The sequence below is a fragment of the Microcebus murinus genome, chromosome 1 (assembly GCF_040939455.1).
Source record: "Microcebus murinus isolate Inina chromosome 1, M.murinus_Inina_mat1.0, whole genome shotgun sequence".
Classification (NCBI taxonomy): Eukaryota; Metazoa; Chordata; class Mammalia; order Primates; family Cheirogaleidae; genus Microcebus; species Microcebus murinus.
The window spans coordinates 65,974,416-65,996,860 of record NC_134104.1 but is presented as its reverse complement, the minus strand read 5'-3'; the positions used below and the strand labels follow the sequence as shown (position 1 = coordinate 65,996,860).

The window sequence follows — 22,445 nt, the reverse complement described above, 5'->3', positions numbered from 1 at the left end:
ATCCTACTCCCCTTTTCAGACGTTTAGTGTAACTGTTGCCACTCCTCTAGTTAAACCTAAGCATGGAAGCTTCACTCATCCTTGAACATGGAGAGTGAGAAATCCCTGTTACTCTGACTTATCTCACACATCCTTCTCTTCCTTCCTTTCCATAGACCTATTCTTCTTTTCCTCCAGTTCTTCCTGTGCTGCATTCAGATTTATGATTAAAGAACATTACCAGCCCCAGACCCTTGTGATGAGAAGTCCCCTGTGACTTCTTCTCCCTCTCATGTACCTTGCCTTTCTGATATACTGGCCTAAGTCATCATTCCCCAAGTAGTCTCTATATTCTCTGACTTCCATCTTCTTAATGAAGTACTACTAAAGCTTAACTCAGTTCTCTCCTTTTTATTCTAACTGCCATTGTATTATCTATTGTGTTGTCTGTTATTGTCTATTTCTCTCTCAGTCTATAAAGCTTCATGAAGCTGTCTTCTTCAGTGCTCTATTCCCTGAGCCTTGAATAGAACAAGGCACACAGTAGGTCTTCAGAAGACATTCACTGAATGAATGAACTCTTCCTCCTTTATTCAGATCCAATTATTTCTCCCTTTTGTGAATTCATAGCACTCATTTAGCAGTTTAACATGAAGTAGTACCTTATGGCATCACACAGACATATTGTAGGTGTAAGTATATATTTTATAGGCATTGTGAGTATTGTCTACATGGAACCATGGAATGTTAAAGCTAGAAGAAGTCCCCTTTGTAAGTAATCTGTCATTTGACAGAGAGGCCGACAGAGACTCAGGTTACTGTTGATTCTTGATCTTTCAGAAACCCTTTAGGCATCTGAATTCTAACCTCCCTGAAGGCAGGAATCCTATCTTCTACCCATGAACACTTCCTGCTATACTGGGGCCCTTAGTAGATATTATTACTACTGCCACTAATATTAACAACATTATTTATTGCTTTGATGGTTTCTTTGATAACAAGCCGCCTGTGTCCACAAGGTGAAGAGCAAACCCATCACTTAGAGTGGAGATCCAGCTGGCTTTCTGACCACCCAGGGACACAGCTGTCCCACTGTCCCTTGGTTCTCAGTAATCACTGAATATGCTACAACAGAAGAATACACCTTGGGAGACCATGCCATACCCAGGGAAGTGCTGCCTCACTGTTCTCACATCACGGTAACCTCTACCCTTCTGGATGGAAACATCACACCAGGACTTTACAAAGCAGCTATCAGTGTCCTTCCCCCAGGACTTGGCCTAGATACATCTTGTCTGGGGATCTCACACCGCACACAAGACACCCCAGTGATATGCTCTACTACCTGCTGACAAGGACAGTAGCTGGACACCAAGTTTAACATGTATGCCAGAGACAGAGAGAGATGTAAAGCAGGTATAGGGGACAATCCATCCTACACAGAAGTTGGGGACACTGTATCTTGACCTTTCTCTTAGCAGGTTTCTAACTTTAGCAAAGTACTTAACGTCTATGATCCCGAATCCTGTCTGTGAAGTGAAAACTGCTGTGACCTATCACAGAGAGACATTATGAAGACGAAAGGAGTAAGATATTTGGAATTGTCAAATAATCACATTTCCTCTTTAACCATGCTGTGATAATCACTTGCTCCCTGGAAAGTTCAGATACTTTGTTAGCCTGAGTTATTTATTAGGTTTCCTATTAGGATACAACCTTGAACTAGGTGTCTAGATAAAAATACAAAGGAATGGTGGGGACAAGGGCCTGCCCTCAGGGAAGCTTGACTCTCAGTGGAGGAAAATGACCCCCTAGAGCAATTAAGCTTCCTAACAACTACAGAAATACAGGAGGACCAGCACACACTTACTGAGTACTTACTGGTACCAGATACTGGCCACACATATTAACTCCTCCAATGCTCACAACCACCTCAGAAGTATATATTATTACTGCCCACAGCAGCACATCAGAATCACACACCACTGGTCTTACACCTAAGCGCCCACAAGTTTCTGAACAGAACCAGGTATGATTAGTCAGGGGAGCTTTTTCAGGATGATACAGGGTTTAAGAGGTTTAAAAGGAAAAGAATGTGAATTAACTATAAGAAGAGGCTTCAGGCATTTCAAGAGGAAGCACAAGAAAGTATAAAAGTTGCTGGTGAGGCTCTGGTGTAGAACAATGGGGAACTATTCTGTGATGCTGTTTCAAGTGGTTCTGTGCTCAAACTGTTTATAAGGCAAGAGGCCTGGTTACTTTTGGTAAGTGATCTTGTGCCAAAATCCAATTAAATAACTTTAATAGGTATATATTTGTGACTTAAAAGCTAATTTAAAGTAACTTCTTTATGTATGATATGAATATTCAGCTCAAATGGGAAGGTGATTACAACCTAAACTCCTCTAATTAGAAAAACTCCAGCAAAGGAAAATTACCCGATGTGCATTTCTCATACATGCTAAGTGCTTTTCCCTTCTTTCTCTCACTAACTGTAGGAGGGAATGAACAAGTCATAAAGGTTGGCACAAGGAAGCCACATATCATGCTGGGTACACATATGCAACAGTTAACAAGAACAGGACAAGCCAGACCAAGGTTGGTATACAGAGTCCATGGCAGGTTAAGGACCAGTTACAAGCAGAGGATCCAAGTAGAGACACCAAATCTCACACAGTTAGGGGCCAGAGCTGTGCAGAAAACTAAGCAGCAAGCAAGCCAAAGACAGGGCATCTGTCAGTGACAGGAGACCAGGTGCCAGGAAAAAGGCTGCAGGCATAGTGAGGACAAGACCAAAGAGCAGACAAGCACAAAGATCAGGCCACCCAGACACCCACAGCCATGAGATCCCACTGAGTCTGGGCTCTGCACTGCCTCTGGGCAGAGCCAGTCCTTGAATTAGAATGTTTGGGAGATTTGAAAGTTGAGACAACAGAGAACAACCAGCCAGGGAGAGATCAATTTTAACAAAAAATCCAAGTAGAGGCCGGGCGCGGTGGCTCACGCCTGTAATCCTAGCTCTTGGGAGGCCGAGGCGGGCGGATTGCTCAAGGTCAGGAGTTCAAAACCAGCCTGAGTAAGAGCGAGACCCCGTCTCTACTATAAATAGAAAGAAATTAATTGGCCAACTGATATATATATAAAAAATTAACTGGGCATGGTGGCTCATGCCTGTAGTCCCAGCTACTCGGGAGGCTGAGGCAGAAGGATCGCTCGAGCCCAGGAGTTTGAGGTTGCTGTGAGCTAGGCTGACGCCATGGCACTCACTCTAGCCTGGACAACAAAGCGAGACTCTGTCTCAAAAAAAAAAAAAAAAAAAAAAAAACAAAGCAAGCAAAACCAAGTAGATTCCTGACCAAAGTAGAGCCCAACACCATGAGGGTTTGAGGACAGTTATTTTTCTTACCTCCCATCTATCTTGAAGAGAATAAGATATTTTTCTTCCTCTAATTCTAGCAGATTATGGATAGTGCTCACATATTTCCTGGTATGAGTTATACTAAGCAAGTAAAGAAAGATTTTTAACATCTACAGTGAGAGATCGCCATCCCTATCTGCAAAACCCTAGGTAGCCAGAACTGACAGCAAGAAACCCAAAGCAAGCTGGGGCCAGACAACTTTCTGAAACACAGAAAAATTACTTTCTTAGGAATATGAAGGCCAAGGTTTAGCTACATAGTGGTAGAAAATGGTTAAAGTTTGTAAAGAAAGCTGTATGAATTGTACCCAAAGGAACATGTTCTTTTACATTTTGTTCCTTAGTATAATCTTATTATACTCCTGTGTTTACTATTCTCATAGAGTGACTTATTTTCTCATTTATTTTGTTATTTTGCACAAGAGTCCTTTTTGCCTTTTTCTCCCTGGCATCCATATTAAAGGTTGACAACAAGCAATTCTCAACCCTGGCTGCCATTAGAATCCTGCAGAGCTCCTTACAAATGCCAGTGTCCAGCCCCTTTCCAGTTATTCTAATTGGCTAGGGTAGGGGGTTGGAGGGAAGGAACTTGACATTGTGCTTTCTAAGACTACCAGATGGTTCTCTTGTACACTGAGAATTGGTTTCTGGTCCAGAATCCAAGCACTTTGTGGTAGGGTGGCTACAGGAATGTAGACAAAGCACCAAGTGGATAATCCCGTTTGCCTATTTTTGTTGCCTATGCTTTTTAGGTCTTAGACATAAAATCTCTGCCTAGACCAATGTCCTAAGGGGTGCCTCCTGTGTTCTCTTCTAGTAGTTCATGGGTCTCACATTTAAGTCTTTAATCCATTTTGAGTTGATTTTGTATATGGTAAGAGATGGGGTCTAGTTTCATTCTTCTGCATATGGATATCCAGTTTTCTCAGCACCATTTATTGAAATGGGTGTCCTTTCTCCTATGTATGTTCTCGGCACCTTTGTCAAAACTGAAAAGCTACTAAACAGCAAAGAAAACAATCAACAGAGTGAGAAGACAACCTGTAGAATGGGAGAAAATATTTGTAAACTATTCATTCAACAAGGGACTGATATTCATAATATCCAAGGAACTCAAAGAACTTAACAGCAAAAAAACAAATAACCCCATTAAAAAATGGAGAAAGGATCTGTATAGACATTTCTCAAAAGAAGACATACAAATGGTCAACAGGCATATGAAAAAATGCTCAATATCATTAATCATCAGGGAAATGCAAATAAAAACCACAAAGAAATATTATCTCATCCCAGTTAAAATGGCTATTATCGAAAAGAAAAAAATAACACATGCTGGCAAGGATGCAGAGAAAAGGGAACCCTTACATGCTGTTGGTGGGAATGTAAGTTAGTATAGATATTATGGAAAACGGTATGGAGGTTTCTCAGGCCGGACGCGGTGGCTCACGCCTGTAATCCTAGCACTCTGGGAGGCCGAGGCAGGTGGATTGCTCGAGGTCAGGAGTTAGAAACCAGCCTGAGCAAGAGCAAGACCCCGTCTCTACTATAAATAGAAATAAATTAATTGGCCAACTAATATATATAGAAAAAATTAGCCGGGCATGTTGGCACATGCCTGTAGTCCCAGCTACTCGGGAGGCTGAGGCAGAAGGATTGCTTGAGCCCAGGAGTTTGAGGTTGCCGTGAGCTAGGCTGACACCATGGCACTCACTCTAGCCTGGGCAACAAAGCAAGACTCTGTCTCAAAAAAAAAAAAACAACAAAAAAAACGGTATGGAGGTTTCTCAAAAAACTAAAAATAAAACTGCCACACAATCTAACAATCCCACTACTATTTATCCAAATGAAATGAAATCAGTACATCAAAGGAATAGCTGCACCTTCATGTTTATTGTAGCACTATATGGAATGCACCCAAGTGTGTATCAATAGATGAATGGATAAAGAAAATGTGGTATTTATACACAATACTATTCAGCCATTAAAAAATAAAATCCTGTCATTTGCAGCAACATGGATGGAACTGGAGGTCACTGTGTTAAGTGAAATAAGACAGCCACAGAAAGACAAATATTGTATGTTCTCACTCACACAGGAGCAAAGAAGTTGATCTCATGGAGGTAGAGATTAGAATGATAGTTACCAGGCACTGGTAATGGGGTTGGAAGGGATGAAGAAAGGTTGGTTAATGGGTACAAACATACAGTTAGCTAGAAGGAATAAGTTCCAGTGTTTGATAGCACACTAAGGGGGGCTACAGTTAACAAAAATATATTAGACACTTCATAATATTTAGAAGATTTGAAATGTTCCCTACACAAAGAAATGACAAATGTTCAAGGTAATGGACATCCTAAATAGCCTGATGTGACCATTACACATTGCATCCAAATATCCCATGTACCCCATAAATATATATAGTTATTATATATTGATTTCAAAAAGCACAAAGAAATTAGCAGCCTAAAATCTATGTTGTAAATTCAACATGCCACTTAAGTTTTCCAAACTTCAGTCATTTTTGTACTTCCATCACTATTTTCACCATATCCACATACCTCTTAACTTATACCATTATTTCCTTGATATTAAGTTAACTCCATCTTTTACTTGAATTTATTTTTAAAAGAAACTAGTAGACTTGGGATAATGGTAAGGTGACAAAAAAAAGGCAGAAGCAAAAGAAGAAAAGATAATGGCTCCTGAGAGGAAAAGGCATGCAGAGTCAGAAGGCAGGGAAGGGCAGGTCCAGGGCTGAAGACACTGGATCCATGGGGCAAAGTTGGCCCAGCATAGGAATGAGAAGGGATAGGAGTTGGGGGGTGAGTTGGAGAATAATAAAGAAACACCAGAGAATGGGGATTCTGGTAGCAAGTAGCATGATGCTGTGTCCTGAAAGAGCATGAGGGGCAGAGAATAGGCACGAGCAGCAGGGCCCAGCTGGCAGAGCAGACATCGGGGCCAGAGCCCACAGCAGGGCAGTGCAAGAGTAAGAATGAAGCTAGAGGTGAGAAGGAGGGCAGAGTTAAAGAGTGGATGGGGATGAGGAGGGCCTGCATTGAATGGGGTGGGGCAGAGGTGCACAGCCCAGCAGAAGCAAGTATTGGACAAAGTAGATTGTCCTCCGGACTGTACCAGGCAGTGACCAGGAAAAGAAACTCGAGAAACATCTGCAAATCACCTAAAATTATCTCACAGACATTCCCACACACTGGGAAACATTGTCTGATCCTCTATGAATAAAGAACATCAGTCTTTCACTTTTTCTCCTTTCACTACCAAAAAATAAAAATTACATGTAAACAAAGGAATTTACAACCCCACCTTATCAATTAGATCCTCACAAATACACCAAAACCCAACAACAACAAAAAGCAACCTTACTTTTCTTTTATACACAACTTGTGTTTCCTATCTTTACAAACTCTTTTCTTTTGATGGTCAGTCACCATCATGGGAACCATCTCCTTAGTCAACGTCTATAAGCACAGAACACAATCAGCAGAGTTGACACATGCCCAGTAACCAACGCCATAAAAACAGCATCTGGGCCGGGAGCGGTGGCTCACGCCTGTAATCCTAGCTCTCTGGGAGGCCGAGGCGGGCGGATTGCTCGAGGTCGGGAGTTTGAAACCAGCCTGAGCAAGAGCGAGACCCCGTCTCTACTATAAATAGAAAGAAACTAATTGGCCAACTAATATATATAGAAAAAATTAGCCGGGCATGGTGGCGCATGCCTGTAGTCCCAGCTACTTGGGAGGCTGAGACAGAAGGATCGCTTGAGCCCAGGAGTTTGAGGTTGCTGTGAGTGAGGCTGATGCCATGGCACTCACTCTAGCCTAGGCAACAAAGCGAGACTCTGTCTCAAAAAAAAAAACAAAAAAAAAAACAGCATCTGTTTAAATGAGAATAAGTCATCAAAATAATGTCTGAACAAGCTGGCAATTCTTTATCATATAAATCCTTGCATATAGTTAAGTACAGCCCTACAAAACAATATCTTTTATTTTTTAAACCCTTACCCTTAGCTAAACAATGATGGGTGTGACAAAAGATTAGTCTGCAATCACCAAGCCCATACTGTTATTTCTTTGTAAAGTTTATTTCTGCTCCGTGATGTGTTCTAACATTTCCTCTCTTTTCCTAGGTGTGTCAAATCACAGATTCATTCATCCTCCAGTCACAGCCAAGTGAGCGACTAAGGCCAGCACACAGCTCATTGATTATTTCAATTTCCTGGGCTAAACTCATCATTTCCCACTTCTTATTTCTTATTCCCTCCTTACTTTCTTGAGGTTTGTTACTTTCAAGATGACATAAGGGACAGCAATGATGAAGGCAAGATGACATAAAATCCTAAAACAGATGAAGGGAGCCAAATTCTATTATACTTAAGAAAGATTAAATCTAAGGGAAATTTGTACACTGCTCAGAAGGGTGGGTTCATTTTTCATTCAGTCATTCATTTGACAAGCATCTATTGAGCGTCTCTAAGCTAGCTCAGCCTAACATGCTACTTCAAAGCAAGCCATTTTCTATGCAATGTTAGCTAACATTAGTTACGAGAAGTTGATAGATCCAAAAATTGTTTGAATATGAATGTGAGCATGCACACATATACATGCATAATACTGTAATACCCATTAACCAGAACTGGGCAACATAATCAACCAAACCCCAAAAAGCATGGAAAGCAGACATCCTACATAGTCAAGAGCTGCTAGTCTAAAGCTTCACATTAAGGAAAACCCTAGAGACACTATTTATGAAAAATCATAATTTTCAAGCTACCATACATAGGGACCAAACATGTATGGAAGAACACACAATTCCGGCAACCAACTTTTGCTATCCAGGGAGACAGCTTAATCTACCAACCCATAAATTCATTAACCTGACATTTCTAAGAATGCCTAACACATGTACTAACATAATAATTTCCCCAAAATTCTATGATGCTGGTGTTATTAATATACCTATTTTTCAGATTAACAAACTGAGGGTAAATCATTTATTCAAGGGCACTTAGACAGCAATGGAGCCAGTACTTGAACCTAAATTTGCAATTCATGGGTTCAAGCATTTACTAAAAAAAAAAAAAAAAAAATTGTATTATCATAGCTTATACATTAACATTTAGTTTCTTCTTATAATTGGCATCATATGTTAGTTTGAATCTTGTTTTAATTCATGTAAGTATAAATTGTCTCTAAGCCTCTAACAATTCTTAATTGGACTTTTCTCAGTTTCTGGGTATTACATACCACCTGTTCCTGTCTTTCTCAGGATGTCTGTCGGAGAGTGAGAATTAACTGTCTTGGAAACAAAAACTAACATTTAAGGGGTACTTCGTTCATGCCAGGCACTAGGCTAAGTATTTTGTTTGTAGTTTCCCACTTAACCCCTATAGCAACCCTCTGAGTTGGTACCACTATTATCATCATCACCCTTTTTTACAGATGAAGAGAAGGAGACACAGAGAGGTTAAGTAACTTGCCTGAGGTCACACAGATAAGGGGGACTCACACCTGGCAGTCTCTTCCCCCTTCTCTCAATCTATGATCTTAACCAATATGAAGTTATAGTTCCTTTTTTTTTTTTCCTGGAAGCTTCACTGGCTTCAGAATGGTTCCCTTCTTAACGCTGTCATCTCATCTCAAGTCTGGGCTTCCACTGGCCTGTTTCTCAGTGAGAGAATGCTTTTAGTGTGCTGGTTTGGTTTCCTCCATCTTTGATTTCTCCCCTGATAAGGGACCTGGTTCACCTTCCCTGTGCAGCTTTTTGCTTCCACCCGGTATTGACCTCCTGGCACACCTAAGACTGTTCCCAACAGAGAAGAACACAGCTTGGGCTGTGGAGCAGCAGGGCTTCCCCAGGATCATCTTTTCCATCAGGGGTTTGATCTCATTCTTGCCTAAACCTCTTAAAGAAGCCAAAGCTTTTAAAAATAACATTCAATATTTTTAAAAAAATCAATTACGAAACAAAATTCACAGTGGCTTTTCCTCACAAGGGAACATCTGGATTTGTGTCACATTGTCAGAAGATTTTAATTGCATTAATATTTGATGGTGAAACATATTAAGGTCAGATTAACCTAAGCAATAAAACTGACTTCCCCTCTCCTTTCCAATATCTGCAAATTCTTTATCAGCTCTCTCTATAGACAATTGACAAAGGAGCTGTCTTCAGAGCAGGTACTATAGCTCCATGATGCTGAGAGGTGTGCAGGGAGGAACTTAGCATTTACTAAGCACCTGCTGTGTGCACCAGACATATTTTACGTTTTACATGTATGAATTAAATAATAAGTCCACAGCAATCCTAGCAGATAGGTCTTACCATGCCCATTTTACAGATGGGGAAACAAGCTCAGAAAGGTCACATAAATCACCCTCAGGTCACAGAGTTGGTCAGTGGCAGAGCTGAGACTTGAGCCTGTGTCTGTTTGCCCCCAGCTTCTTGCTGCAGAGACCATTCTCCTTCCCGCCCTGCTTCTCAGAGTGTTCTGTCAAGAGCCCTGCAAGGCAGGGCTTAACTTATCTTTGACTACAGTACTGAGCTCAATAAAAAACCCAACAAGAAATGAGATCCTGTTACCCAGATGCTTCCCAAATGACCCATGTGCTCCCAATTCCCAGCTGGGTCACACATGTCCCCAGAAAAACAGCCTCTCTTTACTTTCCGTGGGTTCACTACTTGTCTCTGTTTCATTCCTTCTCTCTCTTCTTGCCCCCACTCCCCTCTCTGCTGTGTCTCTCTGTGTATCTCTCTCTCAGTCCCAGTCTCTCTCTCTGACACACACGCGCATTCAGGATACCTCGATCCAGCAGCCGGAGCAAGCGGAGATACCAGAGATACCACTGGTCCCAGAAGCGGTCCGTCATCCCACCCTGAACGCATCCTTCACAGCCAGTCCTCTCGGCAAAGCCTCATCCCACCACCGCTGACTCGAGGAGGCCGGAATCACTTGACGCTGGGCTCACACGCAGCCTGCTCTAAGCAAATGCTTGCCTGCAAAGACAGCCACCGGTCCTCCCACACAGCGGCTGACTGTGCCGGGAGCCGGTTTCACAGCAACAAAGGAACAAGTGCAGAACAACGCCGTGTGCAGACCGAGCCTGCCTGGACCCAAGGGGAGGTTGGAAATGCGTGGGAGGGAGTCAGGGAGGACTTTTGCAAACAGGTGAGGTTTGAGGTGATCTTGGGAATGAAAATCCACAGTCAGGGCCATGTCTTAAATTTTATTCCAGTATCTCCCGCCATCCTGGCTTCCATGCCTCCCCCAGCAGAGGCCAGTGGCTTCTCCAACAGGATAGGGGGTGGGAAGCTGGCAGCTTAGCCATCCTGGACCCCAAGGCCATTCCAGAAGACCAGGAGCCTTACTGCCTCACTGTTGGGACCAAAGGCACTTCTTGCCCAAAACTGCTAGACCCACATGACAGAAAAAGGTCACAGATCCTTTCTTTCTATGTCTCTTCTCAGACCTTGTGTTATAGTATAGATAGCATGGACTCTGCAGTCACATGGTCATGGGTTCAAATCCTGCTTACCACTTAATACTTGCCTGGCCTTGATCAAGTTACTTCAACTTCCTGAGCCTCAGCTTCCTGTGTAAACTAGAGAGAACAATATTTGCCTCCCAGAGGTATCATGAGGCCCATAGCAAAGGAAGAATATAACATTTCTGTAGAGTGTGCAGTACAAAGTGGCAGATAGAAAGTTCTCCCTCACCCTCCAACCCCCTCCCTCTAGCCAGATTCTCAGTAGCCCACATGCCCACATGTCCCATGGTTTCCTACCCCCACAGCTTTGCCCCTACCCTTCCTGCCGACAGCATGCCCTCTCTATTCCCCCACACACACCATGGCCAAATGCTCCTAACTTTGCCAACACCTAACCCCAATGCCACAGAATCTGGGCAGGCATCTCTCATCTTTCCTCCTTTATATTTAATTGTTTTCATTCCACCTTCTCCTTATATAGGCCTCTTCTCCTTTACTTGACCATAAACTCCAGGTAGGATCCGCTTTTTAATCATTTTTCTATCCCCCAAAGTATCTAATATAGTGCCTTAAACTTCACCAGTACTTAAGTGATTACTAACTAAACTAATGAACAAGAAGGGAGCCTGGGTCCCCCACATGATTTGTCTTTGTCACAGTGAAAAGAGTGGACTGTGGGGCCTCAGCCCCTGGGTACTGCCTAATGCCTGTAGAAGGGTGATGGGTTACCCTGTCCTTGCCCAGATCAGGGCCCCTCTTACAGTGGGCTGGCCACCCACGTGGTAGGGCTGTGCCTTAGGTAACCAGGAGTCCTGCTCACAGAGTGGAAACCTGAGAGGACCCCACATCTAGAACCACCTCATTCTCCAAGCCTAAAAATGACCCAGCAGCCACCTGCACATTCATCACACCTCTTGTTCAGCCTAGGCCACACCAGCCATGCCTTCTCACTGTCCTAACAGAAACATTGTCCTCCCAGGCCTCCTGGTCTCTGTCAGGCAGCTGGTGGGAGCATGGCTCCCTGGGGAGGAGGCATGCCCAGCGGGCAGGAGTTGGGAGGGAGAGGGAGAAAGCGAGCAGAGCCACAATCTCCACCCACCTGCCCCTGCCCCAGCACCACTACCGCCTTTTGGGTCTTTCTTAAAGGGCAGCACTGGGTCTAAGCAGAGACACACCACCCAAGAAGCTACCTCTCAGGCTCTGTTAGCATTATTTTCTTATTACCTTAAATGGACAAGATTCCAGTGTGTAGCTAACACAAGAATGCAAACCCCTCCTCCTCTCTCCAGAGGGAAGAAGTGACCCGAAGTCTCCCCTTTTGTGAATAACAAAAATCCATCACTCACGTGTGGGCAGTACTTTTTAGTTCACGAAGTACTTTTACATCCATCATGTTCTATGGGCCCCTTAACAGCCCTGCAAGATCTGTAGAGTGGAAATCACTTTCCCCAGTCTTCAAGAGAGAAAACCCATGTTCCAAGAGGTTAAATCACTTACTTAAGATCAAATGAATAATAGGTGCCCATCTATCTATCTCTTCCCTAAGAGAGTTTCTAAGGCTCTAGATTGTTCCCTGGGGAATTGTGACATCTTTCACAGAGAGATGGAAGCCCTCATAGTAGGGCAGGACCTGGAGAAACAGAAGTCCTGAGGAAGCCCCTCCAGGGAAGTACTGACATGCCATGGGCACAGGCTGAGTAGAGTCTGAGTATGGCCTCTTATTGACTAAAGGCCTTTCATCTTTTTCTGTGGCCTCTGGTTTATGGCTGCAGACTGAGTGCATCTCCAAGCAAGAAGGTCAAAATGACTTTTTCTAACACAACTGGGAAGAAATCTGAAATGAGGGGCTTCCACCATGGCAGGAGACATAGACAGAGAGGGGCTATGGGACAAGCATCTGAGTGTGAGGCAGGAAGTCCCAGTGACTGTGTGGACACTGTGCAAACTAGAGTGCTCTAACAGTGTTACTGCTACTAGGCCTGGAGAAAGAAGCTGGCCCTGTTCCCCACCCTCTAATAATCAAGAACAAAACATTCCACACAGCCTAATTTTCAGAGGGAAAGGGAATAAAGACTTAAAGAACAAAATGGGTGCAAGCACTTCCCCCGCAAACAGTGAACCTAAGAACATAAGGATTATCCCTCGGGTCAGGCCCAGAGTGAACCCATTCAGCCTGGAGTTTGACTCCAGATTGAATTCAACCTATCAAGCTAGGCTCCTGGGAGCTCCCCAGCCCACCACCGCTCATTTCTCCAACTCCCACAGAGCTTCATAAGCCTTACTTTAAATGCAGCCCCTCTAGAAGTTGAATAAAATGTTCCAAGAGACTGTCAGCATTGCCATTTAGCTGCAGTACAATTAGAAAGGACAGGATATTGGCCAGGACAGAGCCTTATTAGGTTTTTGTTGTTGTTTTTGTTTTGTCTTAAACAATGCTTCCACAGTGGCTCCTTTTTCACCATGGGCAAAGTAAGAACAGTCATTCTCGTTGGCATGATTCCTCCAGCCCACCCAACTGGCCACAGAGACATGTTCTCCAGGGACAAGCACAGTCTCCAGGCCAGCAGTCCATCCACTCCCGAGGGCTGATGCCCGTCTGGATGTTCAGCAGTTACTTGATGTCATAACATAGATGTGTTCCTTTCTCTTCAATGTTCCTTCGTCTTTCCTTGGCACTGTTCTTTCTCTCTCTACCCGCCCCAACATGAAAACACTGTGTTCCCGATCAAATGAAGCCGGCACAAGTGTATGGAGCAGAAGGCAAGCAGCACTGAGGGAGGAGAGATCCAATCATGTCCCAAATCTTTCCCACTCATCTCCTGGGACAACAATGGCCACTGTTCCCTCAGCAGCACTGGCTGGCTCCTTGAAAACATGGAGCTATCTGACAAGTGCAGGCTACACAAGAAGTGGCAGAGGTGCTGGTATCTGCAAACCAGAGTGAAGACTGCCCACAGACATGGTGTCTGCCCCTACCCTGCCCCAGGAAGCAGGTTCCACCAGGCTGCCATTTTGCCCTGCAAGCTGCGCTTCATTGCAACATAAATCAAACACTCCAGCAGACACCATCCTCATCCACCTCCCACATCGTTTCTGTCCCCTTAGTGATTAGCACCCAACTGGTGAAACGAATCCAGGGGCAACACATTCTCAGGGATACCATTCAGGGGATGAGATGGACACCTGCCAGTATCTTCTATAGAGCCTGGTGTCCCCAGGTGAACAGGTCCACACCTGAGGACAGTATCTAAAACAAGTATCACTTAGACGCTGAAATTCAAGTCCACCTCTCCCAAGAGGCCTTTTCCAGCTAACCTCACACATTCTCTATCTCACAGGTTCTCAAAGTTTAATAGGCAGCAGAATCACCTTAGAGGGTTGTTTATCCATGCCGATAACTAGGCCTCACTCCCAGAGGCCTGCATTTTTAACAAGCTCCCAGATGATTCTGAGACGGTGATCCATCTGCTTCTGTGCCTGTTCTCTTCTCTTACTCTCAGCACCAAATTCATTTAACTATTTTGAATTCTAGAGTGTCCCCCTTCTCCCCACATGCCCTAAGAGTCCAGTAGGGAGGGAGACTCTGAGTCCCCCATTAGACTAGGCTCTCCTGGAAGGTAGAGAGGAGAACCTCCTCCTCTCAAGGCCCAGCAGAGGGGCCCACATGTGGGGTGGGGAAGCTGCCAGCCAGGAGGCTGAAAACTCGGCCTCATCTCTCCACATGCTCCAGAAAGTGTTCGTCCTGCCAGGGCTGCACTTCACATCTGTACAATGGCTTTAAATGTCACCTCAAATATCAGGCCAGGCAGCAGGAGGGAAAGGCAGAAGGTAATTAGCCTGCCTTGCCCCAGCTTTTGTGTAGCTTTCATCCTTGCTCACTTCTGACCTCTGCTGAGATCTTTAACTCTCCCTTGGCCGAGGGAGGCCCAGCTCATGGAAGGCTTCACAACCCTTCACTGCGCTGGGCTCTAAGCCACATTGATAAGTGGGGGAAACTTGATCTCTCCTTCACCCTTTTCCTAAGGATTTCTAGTTCCCCCATCAGTCAAAAGAACCCCATGTTGCGCATCAGCCTAGCTCACAGCAACACCCACCACTGTCCCCCCCCCCCCCGCCTTCTAAAGCTCACCCATCTGGGGCCACATTCCCTGTTGACTAAATCCTGTGAAAAGTATTATGTGAACCTCATCCCCTCTGAGGTATTTATGATGAAAGCTTAATATTTAGGCCTTTGGGAAAATACATTTTGGCAAAAGATAAAGCCTTAGGTCAAAGGAAGGCAAGTGGAAGGCCTACCCAGGCCTTAGGTAGGCAGTGTGGGGTGGATACCTGGGGCCGAGGAGCAGTCCATGGCTTGCCTGCCTAAGTCTTCATAGGCATTGCCCTGTCAGGCCCCTGAAAAAGGCAATTCACAGAGCCTGGTGCTTCTTCTTCCTGCTCTGACCTCCTGCTTCCTGCTCAGCATGACCACCTGGTTGGCTGCCATCCCCCAAACACCTGAATTATAAAGTAGTTCTTGAAGAAAAGGAAAAAGCTGGTAAGACTACCTCAGAACCTGACCCAAGAGCGTTCCCTATTAGCTCCTACACTGCCTCACAGTGAGTGACACTGCTCCTCCATCTCACTTCCACTAGAGCAGTTTCTTCACCCACCAAAGGAGGGAGAGTTACCTGATGGCCTACAGGCATTTCAAGACAAGGGGTCCTTCACCCCCAGGAGGTTTGGTTTCTCTTAAATATTCCTCACATCTGTCGAGCCCTGAGCTCACCACCAGAGAATCAGGAAAACTTAAGCCTCCAGTCACCACAGCTGAAAGCTCATACCTCAACCCTGACCAGGTGGAGCCCTTCTGTGAAGACCCTCTCCCTCTCTCTTCATCCCACACCCTTCATCTCCTCCCTTCTCCATCCCCTCCGAGAGATTTTCCAAATAGCCCCCCTCCATACATTTGCCAGTAAAATCAGGCACCATGCAATGAGGACTGGGTTAATAATTATAAATGTGAATTTCAATAGGATCAAAAAAAGCCTACTGTATCATAAGAGAAATGGTAAATTTTGGCTAGCATATGTCTAGAGCTAAACATTTTTTTCATATTGAGTTTTTGCTTCTTTTTTGGAAAATTTAGAATCTGTATGTCCCATAGGGCAACCCACTATTAAACAAAAATATCACTCACCTAATGCCCTGAGTCCCCATACACATACACACTTCAGGCTGAATAATGAAATCACCTGCACACTAGCCAGTTTGAATTCTGTTCCTTGCCTCTTATTTTCAAAAAGAAAAATACCATTTGCAAAGATCACTTTACCTTTCAGCAAATTGATTCTGCTTATGGTTCTTAAAAATAATTGATTCCCATAATTTCCACAAATCTCTTTATCATCTTGTTTATTCTGTTAATTTGCAAGCCGCTGGGGTGTTGGGAAAGGGCTGAAGCTTTTGAATCAGACCAACCTGATCCAAATTCTAAATCTTTTTTCTAGTTGACTAAGTAACTTGGGGCAAATCACTTCCCTAAATCTCAGTTTCTTTATTGTTTGGATAAAGACAAAACTTATTCTATAAAACTTGAACAACTTTCATGAGGAAAAAACTAACATATATAAATACAAAGCACTACACCTAATACATAGTGTGTGTTTAATAAAGATTAGTGCATTTTCCTACATTGAAAAAGCTCAGGCCAGGTTGAAATTCTCAGTTCGTGGGACCTAAGTGGTCAGATGAACCAGTAAAAACAGTGTCAGCTTTGCCACTGAGGACAGCCAAGTAGCCCTTATGAGGTCCTCAGTTAGGGGCAAGTCACCACCTCAAGTCTCCCAGGCTTCTCTATCTCTCAGGAGGTGGAAGATTCTTAGATCTCACTTTTCTTCTAATTCCTGTGATACCCCCTCCCTCCTCCCTGGGGAAATAAAAATGCCCAACAGCCCCAACTCATCTGCCTCCTCCTCCTGCCCTAACACGGGTTGGAAAGTTCCAATGATAGAATTGAATCCGCGATAGATTCAATTGTGAAAACTGCCCCTCAGCACTAAGAGGATGGGAAACTACGAAGTTCCTGATGTAGCAGCCCCGTAGTGAACAGCGATGGCATGGCATCCCTAAACATCCATCATTCTGGCCTCACATCATGCACTCAACAAAGCCAAGTTAAAGATAGCCATGGGGAAAAAAAAACCTAACTATAACACTTCAGAAAGAAAAAATTGTATGGTTTCAGGGTGGGGTGGTTTTCCCAATCATGAAACAAAACTCTATATATTGGCTTATATATTTTTTGCAGTTTTTGGAAGGATATACAAAGCACCTGAAGAGAACAGGAGGCTGGACAAGAGCAGAGGAAGGGCTACTTTTCACTGTACATTTTCTTATACATTTTGAATTTTGGCCCTTGGACTCTATTTCCTAACATTATAAAGGATGTTTTAAAATAACAGAGTGAAGAATAAATACAACTGTTCTTGGAGTCTGGCTGCCATGCTGTGAGAATTCTAAGCCACATGGAAAGGGCACACAGGGAACCAAGGGTTCTGGTCAAGACCCCTGCTCTCCCCACCCAGCACCAACTGCCACAAGAGAGGAAGGCCACTCTGGAGTTTCCAGCCATCCCAGCACTAGCTGCAGACACCACAGGATGCAGAAGCAATGCCTGGTCAACCCTCATAATCATGAGAAATGATAAATTGTTGTTCTAAGTCACTAAGACTTGAGGAGGTTTGCTATAATGTAATAGATACTGAAACCGAGAGTCATTGGTACATGCAGAGCAAGAATAAAGCCATAAGATTAGATGAAATCACGAAGGAACTATTGAAAAGGACTGTGCCTTATTTCACCTAAGAGGGCAAAAATCATGGCTACTCTCAGAATCCCATCTATTATCTGCCTATCCATCCATCTTGGAATTATTAATAGAATTCTAAAAACAGGGTTGTCACAGAGGGTGTCTAATTAACATGCTTGCTTGAATTTCAAAAAAGTCAGACTTTTCTGACAGGAAGTAAATATGTCTGATTTGGCTGCTTGCTTTGACAATGAGATTTGCCTTCTCCAATTCATATAAATCTGCAGCTCCAAGATCTTGAAGACAATATATTTAAGGCCTCTATATAATGGGCAATGTGTCAGAAAATATATTATTTGCAACCATTTAAGTTCATGGTAAAAATAATGTTAGATGTCAATTTAAATGTGTGAAGGGGTACACATTTTTCAATATTCTTTTAGGGCATACAGAAGCAAAAAAGTGTGAAGCCCACTGAACTATGGTATACTCACATGGAATACTATGCAACTGTTAAGAATGAAGATGCTTTCTGTGAATTGACATGAAAAGATCAAGACATATTGTTGGGTTAAAAATTCAAGGCATAGAACAATATAGTTAGTTGTCGTCTCTTTTGATAATATAAGGGTACAATAAGTATGGATTCAGATTTGCTTATATTTGCAAAAAAAAAACATGGGAAAGAATCACGAGTAAATAATACTGATGGTTACCTATGAGAAAAGTGGTTTGGTAGACAGGCAGAGGTGTGAGTGCATTATATTTTTATGTCTTTTAAGTCCTCACAGAATAAAAGAGTAGATAAAATTGCAAAAACATAAACAATGTTAAAAGATAATCTAGGAGACAAACATTTGCCATGTTTGCAACAATATATCATATAAAGGGTTAATATTTCTAGTTTATAAAGAGCTCTTAAAAACCATTAAGAAAGAGTTAATAACCTAGTACAAAAATAAGTAAATATTATGAATGGGCAATTCACAGATGAAAAAAGACAAATGATTGACAAAAAGTAAAAAGATGTTGGCTATCACTAATGATTGGGAGAAATGTAAATTAGAGCAATAACAGCATGCCACATTTTGCCTATAAGTTTGGGGAGGGGGGAGGAACCAAACTAGGTTTCTACCTAGTAGAAAGGTAAACTGGTGAAACATTTTTAGAAATCAATTTGGCAGTACCTATCAACATTTCTAAAATGCATAACCTTCGACACAATAATTCGTCTTCCAAGACTCTCACCTACTAAAATATCTGCACTTCCATACACATTGCAGTGTATTCTATACTAACAACAACAACAAAACCTGGAGGTAAACTAAATGTTCAACAATAGGGAACGAGTAAGATAAATTATGGTGTCTCCCTGAAAATAAGACAGGGTCTTATATTTATTTTTCCTCAAGAAGACACCCTAGGACTTATTTTCAGGGAATGTGTTATTTTTTTTAAGTATGGTACAACAATCTACATTTATTCAAATATAGTTAAGTCGTCTTCTTCTGGAACATCATCATAACTCTCCAAACCCTGAATTCCATCCTGAATTTCTTGCAACTCTATTTCCTTTATAACCATTGGCCCCAATCTCCCATGTCGAGCAATAGAGCTCTCATGGGGCAGATGAGAAGGGCTGCTCATCTTCTTTACCGCTCCACAAAGAAATGCATGGGTTATGCAGATACACTGCATAGTCACGCCCATCACTAGGTCTTATTTGCGGGGTAGGGCTTATATTGCGCAAATGCTTTGAAATCCTGCTAGGACTTATTTTATGGGTAGGTCTTATTTTCGGGGAAATATGGTATAACACAGACTACCTTATACTTAGAAACCATTAACAAGGACAAGCAGTTTTATACACAGTGACATAAAAGGATTCCATGATCTATTATTAGGTGAGAGAATATAATTTGTGAAATAGTTGAAAATAATTTGGATTATCCCACTTTTGTGAAAAAATATATAAATATACACTATAGGTATATATCTCATTGTGCATAGAAAAAGAGTTCTGGTAGGATATACACCAAACTATTAACAGTAGTTATCCCTGGGGAATGGAGAAAAGGTGGTTAGAGAATTGTGTTTTTACAAAATGTTATGTTGTTATAATTTTTTACCATAGCATTTGTTGCTTTGGTAATTTTCAAAGCACTTGAGTATTCAAGCTGACTGAAGTAGCAGCTCGAATCTTTTCTAAAAAATGGGGTGCTCCCTCAGGGCCAGGGCAACAATTTCCTTCTCTACCCCTTACTCATAGAGTCTGGAATGTGAGATGGTCTCCAGAGAACCCACAGGTCATAATGACCACCTCCCCAGACATATCTGCCTGTTTAAAGGCTGGCAGACGACGTGCCATCACTTTGTCCTGAGAAAATGCCATTCATCCCCCAATTTGCTCCACACCCCTACTTGCCATGACAGTCCGTGACCCTTCCATGAACTTAATAAGCACACAGGAAGCCCCTCGGCTCCTCTCAGACTTTTTGTGTTTTGGCCACTGGACACCTTGTGCAACTTTGGTCAGCAATGGCAACTGTGGTGCATTTCAAGTTCCAGTTCTAACCAAGAGGCGGTGACTGTCCAGAGCTTTGTGTTAAAGATTCTGAGGCTACACACAGGGTGGATGGGGAAAGAGTGACCCGGCAATTAGTGACATCCGCCAAAGACAAGGCCAGAAGAGCCATAACATGAGAGCTTTCAAGCCAGCCACCCCTGAATTGAACAGTGGGCTCTGACTCACCAACACTCACACTTTAAAATCTGCCATCTTACTTAGAGTGGTATACTCTGCGTGGGGGGAGCTGAAAGTGGTGCAAGGTGGCACAGGGCAAAGGCAGGTGAAGGCTGGCTGTGACTCTGTCAGGACGTAGTGCAGCTGTCAAAAGACAGGAGGAAGACAAGGAGAGTCTGAGGAAGGGGAAAGCAAAGGGGCCCCTCACAGGTGGAGATGTGGCTGCAAACACTGCAGATGGAAGACTCTGAACATCTGGGTGCAGTGCTGGTCTGAGGTAAGCCCAAGCCTGAGTTCCATCTGTCACATCTTACTGAGTTCCTTATCCTGAAGACTCAGCAACCGAGCCCACGTAACCACATGCCTTTCACAATTTTGAAACCTCTGAGTGCCCTTTTAATTGAGAATTCACTCATCTTCCCTATCCTCATGACCAAAAACAGAAAAAACTCCAAAACCAAATAAATCCCAGAACTTCACGTGTTGTAACTAAAAACACTCAATAAACAAAGCCAGTCCCTGGGCTCCCTTGGGGAGTAATTGTCTAAGCATGCTTCTTTTCTTTCAGCTGGTGAGAAAGAAAGAGACGTGCTAAGACTGTGTGGAGCTCATCTTGAAAGCATTAATTTTTCCAAACACTGATGTGCAGCTCGTGTGCTTTTCCCGAGCGAGCAGCAGTAGGCAGTGAGGAGGCTGCTGAGGACACCTCTCTGTGTTGGATCTGCCTGTGGCAGCCACAGGGGTTCACAGGAAGTGGCCATGGTTAGCTCTGAGGAAAGGATGGGAAGTTGGAAGGCAGGGGCCAAGACCCAGCCACCATGACCTGCCACAGGGTAGCTGCACGAGACTAGGGGAAGGACTGCCATATCCAAACTGGGAGGATAGAAAGCAGAACCAATACCATCACCTGCTTTCAGGCCCATTCCCTAGGGCCAAGTTGGCAATCAATCAAACTACCCTCCTTCCTCACCCATCCCTCACAACCTGTAGCCCCAACAACCACACTCAGTAGCCAAGCACCAGGAGAAGTCGGCCAGTTTCTAGAAGTGGTCCTTAAACCATTTCTCCTTCTCCTCCTCCCTGTTTAGGGAGCATGTGGTTTGGTCATCCACAGTAAACTGTTGTTTTTTGCCCCAAGTCCATTCTCACTAAGACGTCAGGGCACCCTCTCTGCAGTCTGCTCACATAGGACAAGGCACAACAAAACCATCCACCGAGGCAAGGAAAGGTCTTATCAACTACCTGATGAAGTCAGACTCAACAATTACCAGATGCTCTGTCAGTCTTTTTTTAAATGGATGCATAATATTATAGACACATGGTTTGAGGATACATGTGATAATTTAATACTGTGGTCCCCAACCTCCATGCTGCAGACTGGTATGGGTCTACAGCCTGTTAGGGACTGGGCCACAGAGCTCCACCAACCCCTATCTACCACCATTCCATGGAAAAATTGTCTTCAATGAAACTTAGCAACTGAGGCGGGGTGCACGGCGGGAGGTGAGCAGAGGGTAAGCAAGCAAAACTTCATCTATATTTACAGCCTCTCCTCATTGCTTGCATCACTGCCTGAGCTCCACCTCTCCACTCACCCCAAGTCCTGGTCCATGGAAAAATTGTCTTCTGTAAAACAGGTGCCAAAAAGGTTGGGGACTGCTGATTTAATACATTCATATAATTTGTAAAGATCAAATACTTGGGATATCCATCACCTCAATACTTGTCCTAACTAGACATTCTCCAAGTATACTGCTACCACCAGGCTGCATGCATGCCCAGCAGCATGCCAGGGCCAGGAATCCCACTGGGAATTAGTGCTACACACATACAAGCTAAATGCTTTATCACCACCAAACCCCTGAGCCAGCTGCTCACATGCCAATTCTACCACTTACTAGTTGTATGAAATTGGTCAAATTACTTAACCTCTTTGTGCCTCCATTTTTTTGTAAAATGAAGATAATAACAGTACTTAAATAACTTTATAAATATAAATGTATTACATAA

The 22,445-nt window shown here is 43.4% G+C and overlaps 1 protein-coding gene across 27 annotated transcripts in view; it reads right to left on the bottom strand.

Annotated features, from left to right (window-relative positions):
• KALRN (kalirin RhoGEF kinase) overlaps nucleotides 1-22,445 on the bottom strand; it is a 653,674-nt gene that overhangs the window by 579,200 nt on the left and 52,029 nt on the right. For 3 of the 27 annotated variants that reach the window (XM_020287015.2, XM_012780443.2, XM_012780444.2), the window contains exon 1: nucleotides 10,218-11,189. The exons of 19 other annotated variants lie outside the window; for them this stretch is intronic. In XM_020287015.2, coding sequence (XP_020142604.1) covers nucleotides 10,218-10,284 — 67 coding nt within the window. In that variant the 5' untranslated portion in view covers nucleotides 10,285-11,189. Of the gene's footprint in view, nucleotides 1-10,217; nucleotides 11,190-22,445 lie in introns of those variants that run through there. 5 more of the 27 variants (XM_012780448.3, XM_020287050.2, XM_020287052.2 and 2 more) reach the window with 3 other exon arrangements.